The sequence below is a fragment of the Panthera uncia genome (assembly GCF_023721935.1).
Source record: "Panthera uncia isolate 11264 chromosome E2 unlocalized genomic scaffold, Puncia_PCG_1.0 HiC_scaffold_19, whole genome shotgun sequence".
NCBI lineage: Eukaryota > Metazoa > Chordata > Mammalia > Carnivora > Felidae > Panthera > Panthera uncia.
In genome coordinates this window covers 9,560,585-9,583,998 of record NW_026057588.1, presented here as the reverse complement: position 1 = coordinate 9,583,998, position 23,414 = coordinate 9,560,585, and the positions used below count along the sequence as shown (strand labels likewise).

The following is a 23,414-nucleotide window of genomic DNA, read 5'->3' as shown; positions in this document are numbered from 1 at the left end:
CCCCCCCGGGGCGCCCCTGTCATGTCGTGGTTTTCAATGTTTGAAGATTCGGCGACACCAAGGCTGCCTGGATACCAAGGGACGTGTGGCCGCTTGAGGTGACATCTGGGATTGGCTTCCAAATAAGTCCAGGGCCCTGGGTGGGGTATGAGAGCACAGGGTTAACCCGTACGTTGAGGATGAAAAGCGAACGTTTGAAACAACAACAAATGGAATCAGGGTGTCGAGTTATCTCGCTCGGCCTCCCACACCGGCTCGCGGGCAGCCACAGGGGAAATGATGGCCCCGACCCCAGACAGGCTCGAATCCCGGGTGTGCCGCTTCCCGGGTCTGTGCGCCAGCTAAGTGACTTGGCCCTCACCTGCCCAGCAGGGGACAATCAGAGCCCGTCAGAGAACCTGCAAGTTGGGGGCCGAGCGCCGAGCCTTCCTTGCAGCAAGAACTCAACAGATGGGAACTGGGTGGCCTCCAGCAGGTGACTTTGCCTCTCTGGGCCTCAGTCTCCTCACCTGTGAAATGGGATAGTCCTCTCCCCTACCTTTTGGGGCTGGGGAGAGGACTCATTTGTTCGTTCACTCATTTAATATTTCTTGAGCGTTTTCTACGCATCATTATTGAGTGTGTTTTTAAGATTTTTTTTATTAAAAAAAATTTTATGTTCATTTTTGAGAGAGAGAGAGACAGGGAGAGACAGAGCAGGAGCAGGGGAGGGACAGAGAGTGAGCGAGAACACAGAACCCGAAGCAGGCTCCAGGCTCTGAGCTGTCAGCACAGAGCCCAACGCGGGGCTCGAACTCACAGACCGCGAGATCATGACCTGAGCCGAAGTCAGACGCTCAACCGACTGAGCCACCCAGGCACCCCTAAGATTCTGTTTTCAAGGAATCTCTGTGCCCAACGTCGGGCTCCAACTCGTAGCCCCGAGATCAAGAGTCGCGTGCTCTCCTGAGTGAGCCAGCCAGGTGCCCCAGGGATAACTATTTTCTGTGGTGAGGTCAGGAAGGCCAGGCAGGGGGAGGTGACATTAGAGTAGAGACCTGAACGAGGTGAGAGAAGGAGCCACACAAATATCTGGGGGAACTGTGTCCCAGGCAGAGAGAATAAGTGCAAAGGCCCTGAGGCAGGACTGTGTCTGATAAGCTCAAGGAACAGCAAAGGGGCAAAAGAGGGGACAGCAGCATCGTTAGGTCCTTCTGAGTGAGGCAAGAGCCGCAGGAGGGATTCCTATGGGATTTTTTTTTCGTTGTTTTTCTTTTTTGCAAGAGAGAGAGGGAGGCAGAGAATCCAAAGCAGGCTCCACGCTGTCAGCACCAAGCCCGACGAGGGGCTTGAACTCATGAACCGTGAGATCGTGGCCTGAGCGAGTCGGATGCTCAATCAACTGAGCCACCCAGGCGCCCCGCAGAAGGGATTCAAAGAAGCAAGTGAGATCGTGCACTTCCTGCGAAAGGGTTCTGCCGTCGCGTAAGGAACCTTCTGCCCCGGTTAAGGTGACCGCCATGGCTAAGGTGAGGGACGATGGCTCTGGGACCAGGGTGGTGGCTGTGGGGGGTCAGGCTTTGGATACATTCTGAAGCTCAAACCCACAGGACTTCCTGCTGGCGGGGATGTGGGCTGTGCGATGCAGAGGTGAGTCATGAGGCCCTTCAAAGTTTCCAGCCCACGTGTCTGGAAGGATGTCTGTGCCGCCCGAGAAAGTAGGCGACTCAAGCCACTGAGCATGAGCTGCACACCGGAAGTGCCTGACATGCGCTAGGGCAATTAGAGAGGATGTGGTCCGCCAAGGGCGGGCGTCACGGGGGAAGGAAAGGCACGGCTGACTCTGGCCACCCTTGACAAGACTCAGGCAAGTGCTGGGCACAGAGCCACCCTTGTCTTCCACCTCCCGTTTCCCTCTGGCCTGGGCCGGCCTCTCCCTTGCCCAGGCCGGAAAGAAAGAATTTCTCCCGTCTTTACCTTGAATTCACTCTCAGCCAGGTTGATGAAGCTCCCACCCCCTTCTGCCAGGCCCGTCTTCACCCAGGGGGCTGATAACTACAGATAGGTTACATCGCAGATGTTTGGTATACGGTGTGAGGTAGAGATCTCCCATCTCATAACCAGCCTCCTTTCCTCATCTTCCAGAACTTCTGGGGCTGTTTTCCCCTCCCTCTTTTGCACAGTTATTCATTCAGTTTTGTCTTGTTCTTTTTTTTTTTTTTTAACTTTTTAATGTGTATTTATTTTTGAGAGAGAGAGACAGAGTGCAAGCCGGGGAGGGGCAGAGAGAGAGGGAGACGCGGAATCCGAAGCAGGCTCCGGGCCCTGAGCTGTCAGCCCAGAGCCCGATGTGGGGCTCGAACCCACCGACCGCGGGATCACGACCTGAGCCGAAGTCGGATGCTTAACCCACTGAACCACCCAGGCGCCCCTGTCTTGTTCTTATTGATTAGTCAAGAGCTCTTTATATATTACGGACACGAATCCCTCTGTCAGGTATATGGATTGCAACTATCATCCACAACTTATGGCATATCTTTTCATTTTGTTTACAGTGTCTTTTGATGTCCAAAGGCTTTACTTTCAATGCAGTCTTTTCTAGACAGCCCCATGTGGATAACCCACATCCTTCCTCCGTGATCTGAAAGGCAACCTTCTGTCTCTTATGAAATCTCCATGAATGTGTGGGTCTGTTTCTGAGCCGTCTGTTCTTTTTTTGGTAATCTGCTTGCCTAATCTTACGCAAATACCATGGTCTCTTAGTGGCTGAGGCTAAATAATGATGATCTTGATTTCTGGTTAGGCAAGCCCTCGTATTCCTTCCTGCTCAAAAGATTCTTGCCTTTTCTTGTAGCTTTGTTTTCCCACATGGATTAGTTTCCCGGGGCTGTTTTAAGAAAGGCCCACAGACCGGGTGGCTTAAACGGCAGAAGTGTATTGTCCCGTGGCCCAGGAGGTCAGAAGTGTTGCAGGATTGGTTCCTTCTGAGGGCTGGGAGCAAGAATCCGTTCTAGGCCTTTCTCCTTGGCTTGTGGGTGTCCGTCTTCTTCCCGTGTCCTCACTTGTCTTTCTTCTGAGCCCGTCTGTCCCTGGGGCCAAATTTCCCCTTCTTAAAGGACACCAGTCCTGGGGCACCTGGGTGGCTCAGTCGCTTAAGCATTAGACTTCGCCTCAGGTCACGATCTCTCAGTTCGTGGGTTCGAGCCCCGTGTCGGGCTCTGTGCTGACAGCTCAGAGCCTGGAGCCTGCTTCGGATTCTGCGTCTCCCTCTCTCTCTCTGCCCCTATGCTGCTTGTGCTCTCTCTCTCTCAAAAATAAATACATAAACATTAAAAAAAAAAATCCCCATCTCCCTGATCTCACATCCCTCCCCAGCCACTGTTTTCTTTTAGAGCAACACTTCCTCCCAGGGGTTTCTAGGGGCTTTTGTCCTGTTCTTTCCTGGGCTCTCCAGAAGTCGCTCTGATTGGTCCAGGGATCGGGCTCCACCAGCCCTGCTCTGGTCCCCGCTGACCCCACTTTACCAAATCCAGCGGCCAATTCTCTGCTCTTCTCTGATGTGACCACTCAGCAGCTTTTCTTTTTTTTTTCACTTTCTTTCTTTTAAGAATTGAGGTACATTCACACATCCTAAAATTCACCTTTTTTTACAAAAAGTTTATTTATTTATTTTGAGAGAGAGAGAGAGAGAGAGAGAGAGAGAGAGAGCCTGCACAGGAGGGGCAGAGAGAGAAGGAGAGAGAATCCCAAGCAGGCTCTGCACGGCCAGGGCGGAGCCCGATGTGGGGCTCGAACTCACGAACCCTGAGATCATGACCTGAGCTCAAACCAAGTCGGAGGCTTCACTGACTGAGCCCCCCAGGTGCTGCGCCCCCCTCCTCCACATTAGGTATTTCTCTTTTTTTCTTTTTTTTTTTTAATTTTTTTTAACGTTTATTTATTTTTGAGACGGAGAGAGACAGAGCATGAACGGGGGAGGGTCAGAGAGAGGGAGACACAGAATCTGAAACAGGCTCCAGGCTCTGAGCTGTCAGCACAGAGCCCGACGCGGGGCTCGAACTCACGGACCGCGAGATCGTGACCTGAGCCGAAGTCGGCCGCTCAACGGACTGAGCCACCCAGGCGCCCCTCCATTAGGTATTCCTAAGCGAGCCATCCTGACAGGGCCATCGTGCAGTGATCTGAACGGCACGGAAGGCACAGGTACTCTCTCCTCCTGAGCCCCCCGGTCCCCTTGATTGGATGACGCTGCGCTGGGTGGCTTTCCTTCCTATGCACTGGCCTGTCAGCCTCTCTGTTACCCTCTGATCGCTCCTCTTCCTCTTTCTCCCTCCCCCGCCCCCCACCGTGGCGACCTCAGCGACCTCGTGGCCGGCCGTCCATACCTGCAGCGTTCTAGCAACTTCCAAACGTCCTCTCCTGAGCCGCAGACCCACCAAGCACCGCTCGAGTGGACACTCGAGCGCACCAACTAGACGTGTTCTTCCCGCTGGCTTCGCGCTCCTGGAAAAGGAGGCCCCCGCGACCCCCGACGCTCGGGGCTGAAAAATCGGGAGGGATCCTTGACTTCTCTCCCAGCTGACCTCACACTGTCAGCAAGTCCTCTCTCCGCCTTCAAAACGTGTCCGGAATCCGGTGTCACCCCCCCCCCCTTTACTTCGGTCGCGGTGCCCCCCGCCCTGGCCCCTGCCAGCGGCCTCTGTCGCCCAGACTCTTCCAGTCACCTCGCTGGCCTCTCGGCTCCCTGAAATCCCAGCTAGCCGTCCTCCGTCCCCCCCGGCTCAGCATTCGCGAGCAGCGCGGGTGGTAGGACTCCGTTTCTATGAAATGTCCAGAACGGGCAGAGTCACAGAGACCGAGAGAAGGTTGGTGGGTGAGCAGGTCTGGGGGAAGGTGGTGGCTGGATTGCGGGGTGCCAGCAATTGAGGGCACGGGTGTCTTTTGGGGGGTGATGAGGATTTTCACACGTTGAAAGCGCCTGGGTGGCTCAGTGGGTTGAGTGTCCCATCTCGGCTCGGGTCGTGATCTCACAGTTTGTGAGCTCGAGCCCCGCGTCGGGCTCTCTGCTGTCAGCCCAGACCCCGCTTCAGATCTCCTGTTTCTCCCCACCCCCCCGTCCCTCCTCTCAAAAATAAATAAAACATTAAAAATAATAATAAGGGGCGCCTGGGTGGCTCAGTCAGTTAAATGTCCGACTTCAGCTCAGGTCACGATCTCGCGGTCTGTGAGTTCGAGCCCTGCGTCGGGCTCTGGGCTGATGGCTCAGAGCCTGGAGCCTGTTTCCGATTCTGTGTCTCCCTCTCTCTCTGCCCCTCCCCCGTTCATGCTCTGTGTCTCTGTGTCTCAAAAATAAATAAAACGTTAAAAATAATAATAAATTCAGTAATAACAGTGATCGTGGTGATGTAACTCACCCCTGCGAATACCCTGAAAGCTTCTGAAGTGTATGTTTTAAGTGGGGGGAATTGCATGCAGTGAGAGGTCGAGCTCAACAAAGCCGTCACCACCTTCCCCCCAAGCCCTCCCAACCACCACCAACAAACAATCCTTCCTGTGGCTCTCATCTCAACCCAGTGTCCTCACCACAGCTGGTGCAACTCGCTGCAATCTGCCGTCCCCTTCCCGTCCCACAATCCTTCTATCTTCTGAACACATCACCTCCACTCTCCCCTCTGCCCACGCTGTTCCCGCCATGCTGGCTTCCTTGCATGTTCTGCCCCAGGGCCTTTGCACCTGCTGTTCCCGCTGCTTGGGACAGTCGTCCCCTGAAATCTCCCATGGTTCACTCCCTCCCCTCTCTCACTCTCAGCTCCAGCGTCACCTCCTCTGGAGAGGCTTTCCGGACCGTCATCTCGAACAGAAATGGCATCCGCCACGCTTCTCTGCCTCCTCTCCCTGTTTTATTTGCCTCCGCTGCACTCCTCACTTTGTGACATAGCGGATACGGACTTGCTTATGTATGCATTGCCCCATCACCTTCAGGTGACCTGTCCTGCTCGCTGTGGTATCCGCCCAGGGCTAAACAGTGACTGGCACATAGTAGGTGCCCAAGAAACAGGTGTTGAATGCACAAATTAGGGAACGCTCCCTACATCCTTCCCTCTCTGAGCCTTAGAGTCCGCGTGTTCAAAGGCCTCCTGGTCACCTTTCCTGGATGACCCAAGGTATCTCAAACCCACTCTAGTGATGGATGGTCCCCCAGCCCGCCTCCCCAGATATGCCACGTCCTGGAGCCTGTGAACATGACCTTATTCAGAAAAAGGGTCTTTGCCGATGTCATTGTTAAAAGATCGTGAGATGAGATCATGTAAATTATCCCCTTTTTCATATTTATTGAGAGAGAGAGAGAGAGAGAGAGAGAGAGAATGAGCAGGGGAGGGGCAAAGACAGAGGGAGAGAGAGAGAATCCCAAGCAGGCTCCGCACTGTCAGTGGAGCACAAATCCCGGCAACTGCGAAATCAGGACCTGAGCCAGAATCGAGATGCCCAAGTGACTGAGCCACCCAGGCTCCCCAAGATCATATAGATAATATATGATATATTGGATATATTAGATATATTAGATATAATAGATATTATCATATAGGATAATACCTGGAGGACCCTAAATCCCGTGACCAGTGTCCCTGTAAGAGAAAGGAAAGGAGAAGGTGCAGGCAAGGAGGGAAGAGCACGTGACGATGGAGGCCGAGACTGGAGGGACGTGGTCCCTGCCCAGGGGATGTCAGGAGCCACGGGAAACTGAAAGAGGCAAGGAAGGATCCCCCCACCCTGGGGGTGTCGGGGGCGGTGGGGGGGGGGGGGAGCGGGGAGAGCAGGGCCCTGCTGACACCTTGATTTCAGACTTCTGGCCCCCGGAACTGTGAGGGGCTTGATTTCTCCTTTCCCGCCACCTTGCTTTGTGCTCGTCGGTTACAGCGGCTGCAGGAAACTCACATGCTCGCCATGTCCCGAGAACCTCAGCATATCCCTCCCACCCGCTCTTTCCCCATCCCGGGGAGGGCCTCACCTCCCACCCCCTCGACAGCCGCAGACGCTCCACCCTCACCCCTCCTCCGGTGGTCAGTCGCCAATCCCCGGCGTTTGAAGCCACCGAGTTCGTGGAAAGTCGTTACGGCAGCAGCGAGAAACTAACACGCTGCTGTAACGATTGTGTCTATAAAGTCGCCTCTGCGGGCCGGCTGCTCATTGTCCGCTTCCGCAGACGTCTCTGGTGTCTGTGACAGGGCCCGGCCCGCAGCGGGCACTTCAGGTCTGTGCAGTGAGCGTTTGCTTCCTAATGTCACGCACCCCCTCAACTTTCTCAGGATTGACTTCACCCTCAAGCAAACCCTGCGAGATAAAATCTATTAGCGACCGCCGGGGCGCCTGGGCAACAGCTGGCTGGGTGTGCATCCGACTCTTGGTTTGGGCTCCCGTCGTGATCTCACGGTTCGAGCCCCGCATCGGGCTCCCTGCTGACGGTGTGGAGCCTGCTTGGGAGTCTCTCTCTCTGCCCCTCCCCTACTCACGCGGTCTCTGTCTCTCTCAAGTAAATAAAGAAACTTAAAAGACAAAACAAGGGGCGCCTGGGTGGCTCAGTCGGTTGGGCGTCCGACTTCGGCTCGGGTCCTGACCTCGCGGTCTGTGAGTTCGAGCCCCGCGTCGGGCTCTGGGCTGACAGCTCAGAGCCCAGGACCTGTTTCGGATTCTGTGTCTCCCTCTCTCTCTCTGAGCCTCCTCTGCTCATGCTCTGTCTCTCTCTGTCTCAAAAATAAATGTTAAAAAAAAAAAATTTTTTTTTTAAAAAAAAAGAAAGAAAAACAAAACAAAACTCTTATCAACCAGGATGCCTGGGAGGCTCAGTTGGTCAGGCGTCAGACTTCGGCTCAGGTCATGATTTTGCGGTTCATGAGTTCGAGCCCCACACCTGTCTCTCTGCTCTCTGCTCTCAGCACAGAGCCCGCTTTGGATCCTCTGTCTCCCTCTCTCTCTGCCCCTTCCCCGCTCGCTCACTCTTTCTCAAAAATAAACATTAAAGAAAAAAAAAAAAGAAAGATTCTGGAGCCACCTGCCAGGGCTCAGAACAAACCCAGCTTAGCCACACTAGCTATGTGACTGCGGGCAAGTCTTTCGACCTTCCCGAGCCTCAGTGATCTCACCTGGAAAGCGGGGATACTAACAGTCCCTTCCTCATGACCTCGTGAGGATTAGGGAAGGTGACGCCTGGTGCTGTTAGATGTTGGCAGGAGTATCACTATTTCAGTGGCAAGTGCTCAGTGTCTAAATCCCTCGCCCCTCCAGGTCGGGCGGGCGCGAATGCACCCGGTGCACCCGCCTCACTCAGGCCGACGGGTGTTAGTCGACTGACCGACCGACGACGGATGGCGGGGCGTCCCTCGGCGCCTGCGGCTTCTAGGGCGAACAGGCGAGGGCTCAGAGACACAGGCCGGGCGGGACCACGGGTTTATTGGGAGCTCCACGCGTGCACTCACAGCGTCACACGACAAGGGCACGGTTACCCGGAAGGCGCGAGATGGCCTCCACCCACGGCTGGGCCCGGAGGCGGTGGGGTGCAGTCTCCTTCCTGGTGGCCCCGGGCCCAGTGGGGGCCTTCCTCCCGGGCGGCTGAGGGAGGGCACCGGGGTGGCCCGGGCCTGGCAAGGGGGCGAGCAGGGAGCTGGGGGACCGGGGCGGGTGGGGGGCCTGCGCCCTCACTCCAGGGACTGGAGCATCAGCAGCTGCTTCAGCACCTTCGTCTGGCTGGTCTCGCGGATCTCGCCGGCCAGGAACATCTCGTCCACGACCGTGTAAACCTGAGCAGAGGGAGGTCAATGGGGCGGGGTGGCGGGGGGGGGGGGGGGGGGAGACCCCGGTGTGAGGGAGGCCTCCCCACCCCCCAACAGGTGCTGGTCCGAACCCCTGATGACAGAGAGCCAGGAAACGGACAGGGGCAGAGGCACCGGGCGGCCCGCCCTTCTCCCTCCTCCTGACCGGAAGCCCACCTTGTAGAAATTGAACACCAGGTCCAGCTCACAGACGTTGTGGAAATACTCGTTTAAGACCTGGGGGAGGAGGCAGAGATGGTAAGAGCCGGGCAGGGAGAGACACGCAGAGAAACTGAGGAAGGGGGAGGCAGGGAGGAGGAAAGACGCGGTGACAAAGACGGTCAGAGGCAGAAAGTCAGGGGCAGGGATGATCGGAGAGCGAACGACAGACAGACAAGAGCAGACAAGACAGACAGACAGGCAGAGGGAGAAAAGAGGAAACTGTACGGGCAGGGAGGGGCAGAGGGAGGCCCCCCCCCACCCCCCCACCCGGTGGAGGTGGTGAGGGTCTGGGCATCCCGAGGGGAGACCAGGGGTGGTTCTGGGGAGTCGGGCCGGGGGCCACAGCGCCCCTACCCGCTCCCCCGCCCACCCCCACCCCCCGCCTGCCCCTGCACCTCCACGAAGTTGTGGATGGCCTCCAGGTAGGCGAGGTTGTTGTCATTGACATCCACGCAGATGCAGAAGTAGAGGCCAGCGTAGCGTCGGTAAATGATCTTGAAGTTCCGGAACTGCAGGGCAGAGAGCCTGTCAGCGCCCAGCTGTGCCCAGGACCCAACGTGCTGGGCAGAGCGGAGCCAAAAAATTCCATCCGTTATCCCATGCACGGTCCCTGAGGCCCTGCTCTGCGTCTGGCCCTGTGCTGGGGACACAGTGGTGACGGAGACAGGCCCGGCCCTCCCCTCGCGGGGCTCCCAAACCCACAGAGGTTCATCCACGGTCATCCCCAGCCTGGGGATCCAGGAGGGCTTCCTGGAGGAGGCGTCTGCACTGAGGTCTGCACTGGGAAAGTAGATAAAGAGATAGATACAGGGGCCCCTGGGGGGCTCGGTTAAGCATCCGACTTCGGCTCAGGTCATGATCTCGTGGTGCGTGGGTTTGAGCCCCGCATTGGGCTTTGCACGGACAGTACAGAGCCTTCCTGGGATTCTCCTTCTCCTCCTCTCTACCTCTCCCCCTTTGGCATGGTGTGCGCGCTCTCTCTCTCTCTCTAAGTAAATAAAATTTGTTTTTAAAAAAAAAAGAGAGAGGGGCGCCTGGGTGGCTTGGTCGGTTAAGCCTCCGACTTCGGCTCAGGTCATGATCTCGCGGTCCGTGAGTTCGAGCCCCGCGTCGGGCTCTGTGCTGTCAGCACAGAGCCTGGAGCCTGTTTCAGATTCTTGTCTCCCTCTCTCTGACCCTCCCCTGTTCATGCTCTGTCTCTCTCTGTCTCAAAAATAAATAAAACATTAAAAAAATAAAATAATAAAATAAAAAAAGAGAGAGAGATAGATATAGATACAAATAGGCATCAGGGTTTGCTAAGCACAAGGTCTTTGGCCAATATCTGAAAAATCCCAGCTCTGGGTCTGGTGTTAGAATGTTTTGTCGCCACCTGGTGGAAACTACAAAACATTAGTCCTTGATTTTTATGCCTCTTTTTTTCCTACCCCCCCCCCCCACCAGGCTCATCCTTCTGTTAATTTCTATACTTTGAGTATGTTTCCTTTCCTTTTTTTTTTTAAGTTTATTTGTTTACTTTGAGAGAGAGAGAGAGAGAGTGTGAGAGAGCCGGGGAGGGGCAGGGAGCGAGGGAGAATCCCAAGCAGGAGTGGGGCTCAATCTCAGGACCCTGACATCATGACCTGAACAGAAATCAAGAGTCGGATGCTTCACCACTTGAGCCACCCAGGCGCCCAGCATTCTTTTTTATCTTAAAGCTCTCCGTCTCCCACTATCACCCTCCCGGCTTGTTCCTATGCCTCAGTTTTAAATTTGAAGGCTTCTCGGGGAAGCTGGGTGGCTCACTCAGTTGAGCGTCGACTCTTGATTTCGGCTCGGGTCATGATCTCAGGGTCCTGGGATCGAGCCCCAAGTCAGGCTCTGCACTGAGCGCCTGCTCGGAATTCTCTCTCTCCCTCTCCCTCTGCCCCTCCCCACAGGCACCTTGTGTGCTCTCTCTCTCTCTCTCTCTCTCTCTCAGGGATCCGGCCCCACACCTTCACGCCTTCTCCTGCTATATACTCTCAGATGAGTCTCTTCCCGCAGGCTGGGGCAGGCCCCCTCTGAACTGCCCCCACCACGGGGCCCCCATCCCCACCCTGACCACTCCAGGCGTCACTGTCTGGGGGCAGGTCTGTCTCCTCACTGGACTGAGCTGGGGCTGTCACCGCTGTGTCCCCAGCACCACCCTGCACGGGAAGAAGGCCAAGCCCTAATCCCTGGAATCCGTGAATAGGTGACCTTACATGGCAAAAGAGATTGTGCAGGTGTGCTAAGTATCTTGAGATGGGGAGATCCGGGATTATCCCGACGGGGCCCAGAGCAATTCCACAAGGATCCTTATAAGGGAAAGAAGACGACGGGAGAGGGGCGCCTGGGTGGCGCAGTCGGTTAAGCGTCCGACTTCAGCCAGGTCACGATCTCGCGGTCCGTGAGTTCGAGCCCCGCGTCGGGCTCTGGACTGATGGCTCGGAGCCTGGAGCCTGTTTCCGATTCTGTGTCTCCCTCTCTCTCTGCCCCTCCCCCGTTCATGCTCTGTCTCTCTCTGTCCCAAAAATAAATAAAAAAAAAACGTTGAAAAAAGAAAAAAGAAGACGACGGGAGAGTGTGGGTGGGAGAGAGAGTTCAAGAGGCTATGCTGCCGCCTTTGAAGCTGGAGAAGGGGCCCCCCGTGCGGAGGAACGCAGGCCGCCTCCAGAAGTGGGGGAGAGGCAAGGAAACAGACTCTCCCTGGAGCCCGCAGAGGGAACTCAGCCCCTGCTGAGCCATTGTGGACGCCCGACCTCAAGAACTGTTGAGACAATGAATCTGTGTTGTTTGGAGCCACTAAGTTTAGTAATTTGTTACCACAGGGGCGCCTGGGTGGCTCAGTCGGTTAAGTGTCCCAGCTCTTGATCTCGGCTCAGGTCATGATCTCACAGTCAGTGAGTTCGAGCCGCACATCGGGCTCGGCGCTGGTGGCGTGGAGCCTGCTTGGGATTCTCTCTCCTCCTCACCTACCCTCCCTCACTTGTGTGCGTGCTCGCTCTCTCTCTCTCTCTCAAAATAAATAAATAAACTAGAAGAAAAAAGTGATTTGTTACCACAGCAGACGGAATCTAATATAGGTGCTAAGGAATAGGCATTCATGAACAAACGAGAGGAAGAAAGTTTGGGTGGCCTGGGCCTTCTCGTTGGGTACTCATTCTTAGGTTTTCCTCTCACAAGTCCCCTCCTCCAGGAAGCCTGCCCTGATCTCAGTCTCCTGAGAGAGACAGTATTTATTGTCTCCTACCCGTGATCCTTCCCACTTCGTTGGGGGAGGGACCAATTCTCTCTCTCTTTTTTTTAAATTTTTTTTAACGTTTATTTATTTTTGAGACAGAGAGAGACAGAGCATGAACGGGGGAGGGGCAGAGAGAGAGGGAGACACAGAATCAGAAGCAGGCTCCAGGCTCCGAGCCGTCAGCCCAGAGCCCGACGCGGGGCTCGAACTCACGGACCGTGAGATCGTGACCTGAGCTGAAGTAGGACGCTTAACTGACTGAGCCACCCAGGCGCCCCACCAATTCTCTCTTATTTCCCACTGCATTCCCTCCCCTGGGAACCCCTCCCTGACCCTCAGGCTGAGTCAGGCGCCCTCCTCCCACCCAGCTGCTCCGTCCCAGCCCTGCCCTCTCTGGGTGGTCGTGGGAGAGAGTGGGAAATAAACGCACAAGGGAACAAATGAATGAATGAATGGCCTGCATCGGGAGGAACCGAAGATCTGGGCGTCAGGGCCCCTTGTGACCTTCTCGCCTGCCCAGCTGGCCTCACCGACCTGCTCCTGGTCCTTCAGCACTCCGAGCAGGAGGCCCACTATGCTGGCAGCAGGGGATGGGGCATCCGCCCCCTCCTTCCGTCCTGCACCTGCTGCACCGGCTCTGGCCCCGTCGCCCCGCTCCCCGCAAGGCCCCCCATCCCGTCCTCCTCCTGGAAACCCTTTTCTCTAGGCTGCTGGGACCCCCGAATCTCCTGGCTTTCCTCTGCCTCCTCACCTCCCGCCTCTAGATATGGCCTCTCTTCTCTCCTTTGTTCCCCTCTGTCGATCATCACCCCACCCCCAACCCCGCTAAGTCCCTCGGCCTTCCTTGCCCGCAGTGTGCAGAACCTTCCAGATCACCACATCCTGCCCAAACTCCGGTTCATCACTCCGTCCTGGATTCTCCGCTGGGGTGTGAACAGACACCTCACTCCTGGCCTTCACCCTCAACCTGCTCTTTCCTGAGCTGGCCCACCTCCCTCCTCTGCTCAAAAGCCTCCCGGAGCAGTCACCGCACTCATAAGAGCTCAAGTCTTAGGAGGCCCACGAGGCCCCAGGTGATCTGTCCCCGTTATCTCTTTGACCTCATCGGCCCTCCTCCCTGCCTTACAGCACCTCAGACCTGCTAGCCTTCTTGCTATCCCAGGAATGCCCCACTAGGTTCCCGCCTCAGGGCCTTTGCTCGCTACTCCTTACTCGCTACTCCCTGGGTTGGGAGGGCTCCCTCCCTCTCACATATCATCTCCTGCCACTTCTTCAGCCCCTTCAGGTCTTGGCTCCAATGCTACCGTTTCCAGACTTCCTCCTTAAATCCCTGACACCTGCATTCCGACCCCCGCTGTACACACGCCAGCACTTCACCTCCCACAGATGACACTTTGGCTCCCCGGCACCTATCACCACCCGCCAGGCTCTACCTTTGTCACCAGTCTCCCTCTGACCAGAACATCAGTGCCCTCAGGGCGGGGACTTGGATCTTTCAGTTCCCGCACCCAGAACAGTGCCCGGCGGGGGCGCCTGGGTGGCTCGGTTGGTTAAGCGTCCGACTTCGGCTCAGGTCATGATCTCACAGTTTGTGAGTTCAAGCCCCGCGTTGGGCTCTCTGGTGTCAGCGCAGAGCCCGCTACAGCTCCTCTGTCTCCCCCTCTCTCAGCCTCTCCCCTGCTCTATCTCAAAAATAATAAACATAAACGTAATAATAATAATAATAGTAAGGAACAGTGCCCGGCATACAGTAGGCCCCCATTAAATGTGTTGAATTTACAGGACAATCAGCCTGGCTGATGCCGTGGGAATTAAAGACACAGCCTTCCTGGGGCGCCTGGGTGGCGCAGTCGGTTAAGCGTCCGACTTCAGCCAGGCCACGATCTCGCGGTCCGTGAGTTCGAGCCCCACGTCGGGCTCTGGGCTGATGGCTCGGAGCCTGGAGCCTGTTTCCGATTCTGTGTCTCCCTCTCTCTCTGCCCCTCCCCCATTCATGCTCTGTCTCTCTCTGTCCCAAAAATAAATTAAAAACGTTGGAAAAAAAATTAAAAAAAAAAAAAGACACAGCCTTCCTGATTTAAAGACACCAGGCTGGTTCAGGCAGTACAGCCAGGGTCATGAGTTCAAGCCCCCTGTTGGGTATGGAGATTACTTAAAATGAACGAACGAAAGAACCTGAGACATAGCAACAAACAGCCATACAAGATCCTTGACTGGCTCTGAATAATCAGCTACGACAATCTGGGGGACATTGAACTACTGATTGGGTATTAGAGTAAATAAGGGATTATGATTACTTTCATCAGGTCAGCTAATGATATTGTGGTAACGTAAGGAAGCATCTTTATTTTCTGAGATAATTAGGAGGGAAAAGTCATCATCTCTGTAACTTAATTTCAAACACTACAGCAAGGGATAGATAGTTCGCTACCTTAGTCTCTACTTGTGTGTGTTTTTCTAGAGTTTTATTTCATTTTTAAGATTTTATTTTTAAGCAATCTCTATACCCAATGTGGGGCTAAACTCACAACCCTGAGATCAAGAGTCACGTCCTCCACCGACTGAACCAGCCAGGTCCCTGGGCGCCCTCATTTTTATAAATGAGTAATTTTTTAAAGTAAGTTTCTTTTTAATGTTTCTTTACCTTTGAGAGAGAGAGAGAGCGAGCGAGCACGAATGGGGGACAGGCAGAGAGAGAGGGAGATACAGAATCCGAAGCAGGCTCCAGGCTCTGAGCTGTCAGCACAGAGCCCCACGTGGGGCTCGAACCCACGACCTCTGAGATCATGACCTGAGCCAAAGTCGGACGTTTAACCATCTAGGCCACCCCAGGCGCCCCTTTATAGGAAGTTTTTAAAAGGCACGAGAAAAAAAAAAAATCCTTCAGCCAAAAGAAAAAGAAAAGGTAGAGGAAAAGGGTGAAATATTGATACAGATGAAATCTGGACAGTGGGTGTATGAATCTTCAATCAACTTCCTTCTCACTGTATTAATCTGTATGTTCGAAAATCTTCACAACGTGGGGACCCTGGCGCCTGGTAGAGCGTGTGACTCTTGGTCTCGGGGTTGTGGGTTCGAGCCCCACGTTGGGTGTAGGGATGACTTAAAACTAAAATCTTAAAAAAAAAAAAATTTTTTTTTCCCCACAATGAAAAGGTCTTTGCAAAGAAGGAAGATCGCCAGCTCAAAGCGTGTTGAGGGAATGAACGCGGGAAGGAAAAGAGGGCCCGAGGGGTTCCTGCCGGTAGGCGTCGGGCAGGAGGCTGGGCAGGAAGGACCGGTGGAGGGAAGCAGGCGAGTGTGGTAGGCATGGGGGGGCAGGGGAGCATCACCTCCACAAAGTTGGTGTGTTTGGCATCTCGGACAGTGACCACGGCGTGCACCTCCTCGATCAGCTTCTGTTTCTCGTCGTCATCGAACTGCATGTACCATTTGGCCAGGCGCGTCTTGCCCGCCCGGTTCTGGATGAGGATGAAGCGGATCTGGGGACAGCAGGAGAAAGCGGAAGTGAGCGTGGCGGGGGAGAGCGGGCTGGTCCAGGATGCCCCGCCCCAAAGCCCCGCCCATCCCCACGGGCCACGCCTCCTGCCGCCTGCCCTCTGGGGTCTCAACTGCTCCCCAGAGCCCGGTGGTCCCAACACCCCAAGGGAGTGACTTTTCCCACTCCCTGGCCCTGAGGCCCAGGCTCCGCTATCTTTGTCTGTTTGACCTTGGACAAAGGATCCGCCCCCTCAGCCTCAGACTCCCCACCGGCAAAGTAAGTTTCCTAAGAAGATCCATCTTGTCAGTGTTCGGTGGGATAGAGGTTTATAAGCTTAATTCGGGAGCCGGCACAGAGCATGCGCTCGGGAAATGTTTTGAGTTTCAGACTTCTGTGGTCTGAATCCGGGAGACCCCACTCCTTTATTTTCTTTTTCCTTACCAATTTCTTAAATTTCACCCACTTAAAAGATATGTTTCTTTCTTTTGAGAGAGAGAGAGAGAGAGAGAGAGAGAGACAGAGCGCACACATGTGCAGAGAGAAGGAGAGAGGGAATCCCAAGCAGGTTCTGCGCTGTCAGCGTGGGGCCTGACACTAGGCTGGATCTCACCAGCTAGAGATCATAGAGTCAGAACCTTAACCGACCGCGCCACCTAAAATTCACCCATTCAAGATGTATATCGTTCCAGTGGTTTTTAGTGCATTCATATGATTGGGCAAAAATCACTAGGCTCTAATTCCAGAATATTTTCATCACCCCAGAAAGAAACCCCCACCCGTGTAGCAGACACTTCCCCTCCCTCCGGCCGCTGGCAAACAAGAACCTTTCTATCTCTATAGATTTTCCTGTTCTGGACATTGCGTGTGAATAGAATCAGAAACTATGTGGCCCTTGGTTTGCCTTCTGTCCCTTGGCGATGTTTTCAAAGCGCACCCACGTGGAGGCGTGTGTCCAGGCTTTACTTCTTTTCTTTTCAAAAAAAAAAATTTTTTTTTTTACGGGGCGCCTGGGTGGCTCAGTCGGTTAAGCGTCCGACTTCGGCTCAGGTCACGATCTCGCAGTCCGTGAGTTCGAGCCCCGCATCGGGCTCTGGGCTGATGGCTCAGAGCCTGGAGCCTGCTTCCGATTCTGTGTCTCCCTCTCTCTCTGCCCCTCCCCCATCCATGCTCTGTCTCTCTCTGTCTCAAAAATAAATAAACATTAAAAAAATTAAAAAAAAAAAAAAAAAAAGAACACAGACTCTAGAGCCTGAATGAATCCTGGCGCTCCTGGCTGTGTGTCCACGGGCAAGTAACTTGGCCTCTCTGGGCCTCAGTTTCTCCTTCTGTATAATGGACATAATGAGAGCACCTCCCTCATAAGATAGTCACAAGGGTTAAGAAATGTCAGGGGCCCAGCACACTGGCTGGAACATACTAAATGTTACACAAGTGTTAGTTCTTAGTGACATTATAATTCACCATCATTTGACTTTAAGAAAACCAAGGCCCGGGGCGCCTGGGTGGCTCAGTCGGTTATGGGTCCGACTCTTGATTTCAGCTTGGGTCAGGATCCCGGGGTCGTGGAACAGAGCCCCATGTCGGGCTCCGCACTGAGCGTCGAGCCTGCTTGGGGTTCTCTCTCTGTTCCTCTCTCTCAGCCCCTCCCCTGCTCGCACTCTCTCTCTCAAAATAAATAAATAAACATTCAAAAAAAATTTTTTTTTAAATGTTTATTTAAACACACAGAGTGACAGCGGGGAAGAGGCAGAGAGAGGGAAACACAGAATCAGAAACAGGCTCCAGGCTCTGAGCCTTCAGCACACAGCCCGATGCAGTGCTTGAACCCACGGACTTTGAGATCATGACCTGAGCTGAAGTCGGATGCTTAACCGACTGAGCCTACCCAGGCGCCCCAAATAAATAGTTAAAAAATAGTAAGAAAAGAAAAGAAAACCAAGGCCCAACTTCACCCAGCTAGGAAGCCTGCCTTTAGGCCCAGTTCTGTTTGAGACAGGCATGCGTATGCCCATTTATACATGAAGAAACTGAGGCTCAGAGAAAGAAGTCTCACAGCCACAAAGCACACCTGGGAGTCGAAAGGCTTTGCTCTGGACCCCTTTACCCTGGCTGACTCTCCGGGAGCCTCTATCCGTTCATGGGAGTCCACTCTCTTTCCTAAGCCTCACTCGCCAATAGTCCCCCTTCCCCCAACCAATCAAGACAGACAGGAACAGGATATTACACTCTCCTTCCAAGAACCCCATCTGCTGAGCCAGGGAAAACCACTTCCTAGCAGGCCAGGGGTCCTGGGTACAAAGGGGAAGGGCCTGGGCCTGGCTGGGGGGAGGCTCACTAGACAGCCACAACCTGTGGCCAGAGACAGAGATAAATAGGGTATATGGGGGAGGAAAGCTAAAAGAACTGAGGGAGAGTCCTGCCGCTCACCCCCAAATTCCCTTACACGCCTCTTCTGCATTAGAATCTCTCCACCTCTGGGAATCTGCCCTAAGAGGTCCCTTCCCTCCTGCACCCTCACCCCTCTGATGTTCCCTCTGGATGCCCCCCAACCTTCCCTGTCTCTGAACCCCCATCCCCTGGAGCTCTTCCGTTTTGATTTCCAATTTCTGGGTTTCGATCAATCCCCTCTTTCAGGCCTCAGAAGGCCTTTTACTGAGGACATCCCTTCTCTGATGCCAAGGCCTCCTCCCCTGTTCCAAAGGTCCGTGTTGCCTCCAAGGACCCTGTTGATGGGGGAGACTCCCTCGTTCTGACACCCACCTCCATTGATCTTGTTTTCCAGCTCCCTGCCCAAAGACCCATCCTGGGGGAGGGGAGCCAAATCCAATGCCCAGTCCTTGCTCCAAAAACTCCATTCACATCTCTCACATTTGCATGTCTATCCCTACCCAAGACCCCTCTTCTTGGAAAGACCTGTTCCATTGCCCCCAACCGTTTCTAATACCCACTCCCTACCTCCAAGCCTTCTCCTGCTTTGCAACACACTTCCCCTGACCCCATTCCCTACAGCAGCCTACTTCCCGTCTCCAGCGCCCAGGCTCTTCCCCTTGAGACTCTCTCATTCTCTTTCTCCCTCTCTCTCGTCAGCAGTACTCCTCCCGTTTCAACAACCCCTCTCTTCCTTCAGTGTCAGTTTCCGCCTTCTAAAGACCCCTTCCGAAGCAGTCCCAGAGGTTTCCATTCTTCTCCAATTATCCTGCCACACTCCCAGAGATCCCTCCTCTTGGGTCGCCCCCTCCCCACCTCCCATTCCTTCTCCCCACCTCCGAGGTCCCGCTTCACGAATCGCCTCCGCATTTCAACCCCCCGCCCCCGCCATCTCCAATGTCTCCCGCACAGCCCTCTCCCCTTGGCACTCGGTCGCCAATGTCCTCTAGCTTCGAGACCCCCGGTGCGCTTCCGCGCCGAGAATCACCACCCAGTTGCCCCCTTCCCGGGCCTCCAATCGGCCCCAATCCCGAGAGCCCGCGCCCGGCCCAAACCATCGCACCGCGGCAGGGGACGCTTGTCAGCACCCAAGCGAGCCTCAAGCACCTGCACGCGGACCCACCCTGCGCCCGTCCCCAAGGTGGGCGCGCCCCCGTTACCATGGCGACCCCCGTCCGGACCCCAGCGGCCCCGGTCCCGCGGCTACTTGGCAGCTCCGGCTCCCGCAGCAGTCCGGGGTCCCAGGGCTAGAGCGGACTTCCGGCAGAAGAACGCGCCCGCCTTCTCGCGCACAGCCCACTGGGAACTGTAGTCTGAAGAATGCCTTCCCTGGCCAGGCTGCAAGCCTGGGAAAAGGGCTGGTCCCCCTTCCCAACATGCTGCGCGACTGTCCTTTTCCCACCCCACGGTACAGACCCCGAATGCATGCTGGGAGTTGCGGGTGATGGTCCCTTCCGAGGACTACAATCGCGTGACAGCCCGCAACGGGGAGTTGCATTCTGGGAAATGTAGTTCTGGTAGTCCTCCCTCCACCCCTATCCTCCCAAGGCCAGAAGGGCATGCTGGAAATAGTAGGTTTTGTTTTTTGTTTTTTGTTTTTTTAACGTTTATTTATTTTGAGACAGAGAGAGACAGAGCATGAACGGGGGAGGGTCAGAGAGAGGGAGACACAGAATCTGAAACAGGCTCCAGGCTCTGAGCTGTCAGCACAGAGCCCAACGCGGGGCTTGAACTCACAGACCGCGAGATCATGACCTGAGCCGAAGTAGGCCGCTTAACCGACTGAGCCACCCAGGCGCCCTGAAATAGTAGTTTTAAGTAAGAAATTGATCTGAGGGTCTGGGGGCAGAAAAAAAAAAAAAAAAAAAAAAGAAGGAGAAGAAGGAGAAAAAACTGCGCTGTGGGAACTCGAAATGTGACTCTGACCGCGCTCACCCAGTGCTTTTTTTGAAATATATTGCGGTTCCCTGTGGGAGATTGACAGTGGTTTAAGAGAATGATTTTGAGAGGACTGTGTGCAAATTCAGCCATTGCATTTCCTAGCTGTGTGACTTTGGGACAACAACTTCACCTCTTAGCTCAATTTCTTCATGTGTAAACAAGGAGTAATCAAGAGATCACCTCGGCGGGGTTGTTTTACATCTTCGATAAGTTTCCAAAGCGCTTATCACAGTGTTTGATACATAGTAAGTGCTCAATAAATACTAGTTGACATCACGAATGCTCATTGTTAACGTCCACAGGGTAATAGGATCTACTTACTTCCTATCCAGAGGTACAGTTGTCTCCTTTCAGTTATCTCAAATAGGCCAAATGTTTTCCTAACTCAGCGACTTTTCCTTTGTACTTTGCTCTTGCCCATGGACCTTTCCGCATTCATCCTGAGGCTGGCTCCTTTTCTTCCTTTACCTTAAACACCACTTCCACAGACCTGTGTAGAAGACCCTGCTTGCCTACAAAGGTCCTCTTCTTCCATCACCGAAATTCTCTAGGTTTGATTTTTTTTTAAGTTTACTTATTTACTTTGACAGAAAGAGAGAGGGAAAGGGGGGAAGGGCAGAGAGAGAGAGAGAGAGGATCCCAAGCAGGTTCCACACTGTAGTGCACGGCCCGATGTGGGGCTCGAACGCACCAACTGCAAGATCACGACCACTGAGCCACCCAGGTGCCCCTAGGTTTGATTTTTTTTAATTTTTTTTAACGTTTATTTATTTTTGAGACAGAGAGAGACAGAGCATGAACGGGGGAGGGTCAGAGAGAGGGAGACACAGAACCCGAAACAGGCTCCAGGCTCTGAGCTGTCAGCACAGAGCCCTACGCGGGGCTCGAACTCACGGACCGCGAGATCATGACCTGAGCCAAAGTCGCCCGCTTAACCGACTGAGCCACCCAGGCGCCCCTGATTTTTTTTTTTTAACATTTATTCATTTTTGAGAGACAGAGCACAAGCAGGGGTGCATTAGAGAGAGAGGGAGACACAGAATCCGAAGCAGGCTCCAGGCTCTGAGCTATCAGCACAGAGCTCCACGTGGGGCTCAAACTCAGGAGCCATGAGATCGTGACCTGAGCGGAAGCCAGACGCTTAACCGACTGAGACACCCAGGCACCCCTAAGATTTTATTTTTAAGTAATCTCCAAACCCACCCTGTGGCTCGAACTCATAACCCCAAGGTCAAGCATCGCGTGTTCCACCGACTGAGCCGGCCAGGTGCCCCTCTAGGTTTCTTTTTTGTTTTGTTTTGTTTTAATGTTTATTTATTTATTCCAGAGATAGAGAGAGGGAGAGAGCAATGGAGGGGGACTGAGAAAGAGAGGGTGTGAGAGAGAATCCCAAGCAGTCTCCATGCTTTTCTCATGGAGCCCGACAAGGGACTCAATCCCATTAACCATGAGATCAGGACCTGAGCCAAAATCAAGAGTCTGACGCTCAACCAATTGAGCCACCCTGGTGCCCCAAGTCTCATTTCTTATAGTATCAGTGGAGAGACCCTCTGACTCCCTGAACTCAGGACTGACCTCCTAAGCTCAGCAAGCTCCCAGGAGCTTCCGCCTAACTGTCAAATTCATCTTTTGGAAATTAACTAATGAGTTGCTGGACTGGGGAAAGAAACATTTGTGGAGGAGATGCCTGTGTGGATGAATCAGAAAGTGCTCAACAGTGACCTCAGTTTCATTGTAATGTTAACATCCCCCCCCCCCCCACTGAATATTCGTCACAAGCCCTCATAAGAGGAGCCTGAGTACCGTGGTTCTGGGAGTCCCTGATCTGTCCCTCCCCCCCGCCCTTGCTCTGTCTCTCAAAAAGAAATAAAAATATTTAAAAAAAACCCACATATCATAGAACAATGTAAATTCAAAACGTGGTATTAGCAGAAGCACCAACACATTGGCACGAAAAGGTTAGGGATCATTTCTATCCGGTGCACTGCTGTATCTCTAGGAAGGTTGGGATTGAGAGAAGGTAAGCAAGGTGCCCAGGATATAAAATTAAAGAGGCACTCTTGAGTGCCTGGGTGGCTCAGTCAGTTAAGCGTCCGACTCTCCATTTCAGCGGAGGTAATGGTCTCTCGGGTTCTTGAGTTTGAGCCCCACGTAGGGCTCTGCACTGGCAGCCCGGAGCCTGCCTGGGATTCTCCGTCTCCCTCTCTCTCTGCCCCTCCCCTGTTCGCACTCTCTCTCAAAAATAAATAAATTAAATAAATAAATAAATAAAACCTTAAAAAAAAAAAAAGGCACTCACTCTTAGGTGATGACCCTGCCCTTGCAAGAGTCTGAAAGTCAGCACCTACTTGAGGTTTGTTCCCTGGACACCTTGCTTGGCTCACCTTAGTCCCAGCCTTGACGTCTAGCACTTAGCTCAGTGCCTGACATGAGTCTGGTGTTCCAAAAACTTTTGCTGGATGAATGAATGAGTGAATGAATGAATGAACGAACGAACAGTTATCAAGAAAAACACACTGTCCCCACTCTGACGACATTCATGGTCGGGCAGGGGAAAAAGGACATTGTATCCATGAATTTTAAAATTATCTAGGAGGGGCACCTGGGTGGCTCAGTCGGTTAAGCGTCCGACTTCAGCCCGGGTCACGATCTCGGGGTCCATGAGGTAGAGCCCCGCGTCGGGCTCTGGGCTGACGGCTCGGAGCCTGGAGCCTGCTTCCGATTCTGTGTCTCCCTCTCTCTCTGCCCCTCCCCCGTTCATGCTCTGTCTCCCTCTGTCTCAAAAATAATAAATAAACGTTAAAATATTTTTTTGTTTTTAAAAAATAAAATTACCTAGGAAACAGTAAATATTATTTTATCTCACACAGTTTCTGTGGGTCAGGAGTTCGGGAGTTCAGCTGGATGATTCTGGCCTGGGGTCCCTCGTGCGGTTTGCAGGGGAACAGATTCTGTCTCTGCCTTCAGGAATCTCATGCCTGAGTGGTTTGGAGTCTAAAGATGATATTCCAGAGACACAGAAAGAAGGAGCAATCCTAACACTTCCACTCTCGTATGGATTTTGAAATGATCCTTCCCTTTGCAAGATCATGACGGTATGCTTGCCCTAGGGAAAAACTGGAAAGAGTCAAAATATGCATCGTGAGGGGAAAAGTCAGTTAGTTTATGTGCAGCTACATAACAAAATATGAGGCAGTAGTTAAGTTGACAGAGGGGCGCCTGGGTGGCTCAGTCGGTTGCGTATCAGACGCTTGAGTTTAGCTCCGGTCATGATCCCAGGGTCATGGGATTGAGCCCCACGTGGGGCTCTGCA

At 53.7% G+C, this 23,414-nt stretch overlaps 1 protein-coding gene across 1 annotated transcript; it reads right to left on the bottom strand.

The window, feature by feature from the left end:
* Window positions 1–8,407: 8,407 nt before the first annotated feature.
* Window positions 8,408–19,437, bottom strand: AP2S1 (adaptor related protein complex 2 subunit sigma 1). Its single transcript, XM_049621102.1, has 5 exons — window positions 19,321–19,437; window positions 15,585–15,734; window positions 9,404–9,517; window positions 8,964–9,023; window positions 8,408–8,774 (listed from the first exon to the last, which is right to left on the bottom strand). Exons 1-5 carry the CDS (start codon window positions 19,321–19,323, stop codon window positions 8,673–8,675), a joined length of 429 nt encoding a protein of 142 aa, XP_049477059.1. The 5' UTR covers window positions 19,324–19,437; the 3' UTR covers window positions 8,408–8,672.
* Between the last annotated feature and the right edge of the window lie 3,977 nt (window positions 19,438–23,414).

What these genes read in the sequence shown, in the direction of transcription:
- AP2S1 (XM_049621102.1), bottom strand. An exon ending in AACACACCAACTTTGTGGAG is followed by an intron (nt 9,518 to 15,584) that starts GTGATGCTCCCC and finishes TCTGCCCTGCAG; the next exon opens with TTCCGGAACTTCAAGATCAT. An exon ending in CCATCCACAACTTCGTGGAG is followed by an intron (nt 9,024 to 9,403) that starts GTGCAGGGGCAG and finishes CTCCTCCCCCAG; the next exon opens with GTCTTAAACGAGTATTTCCA.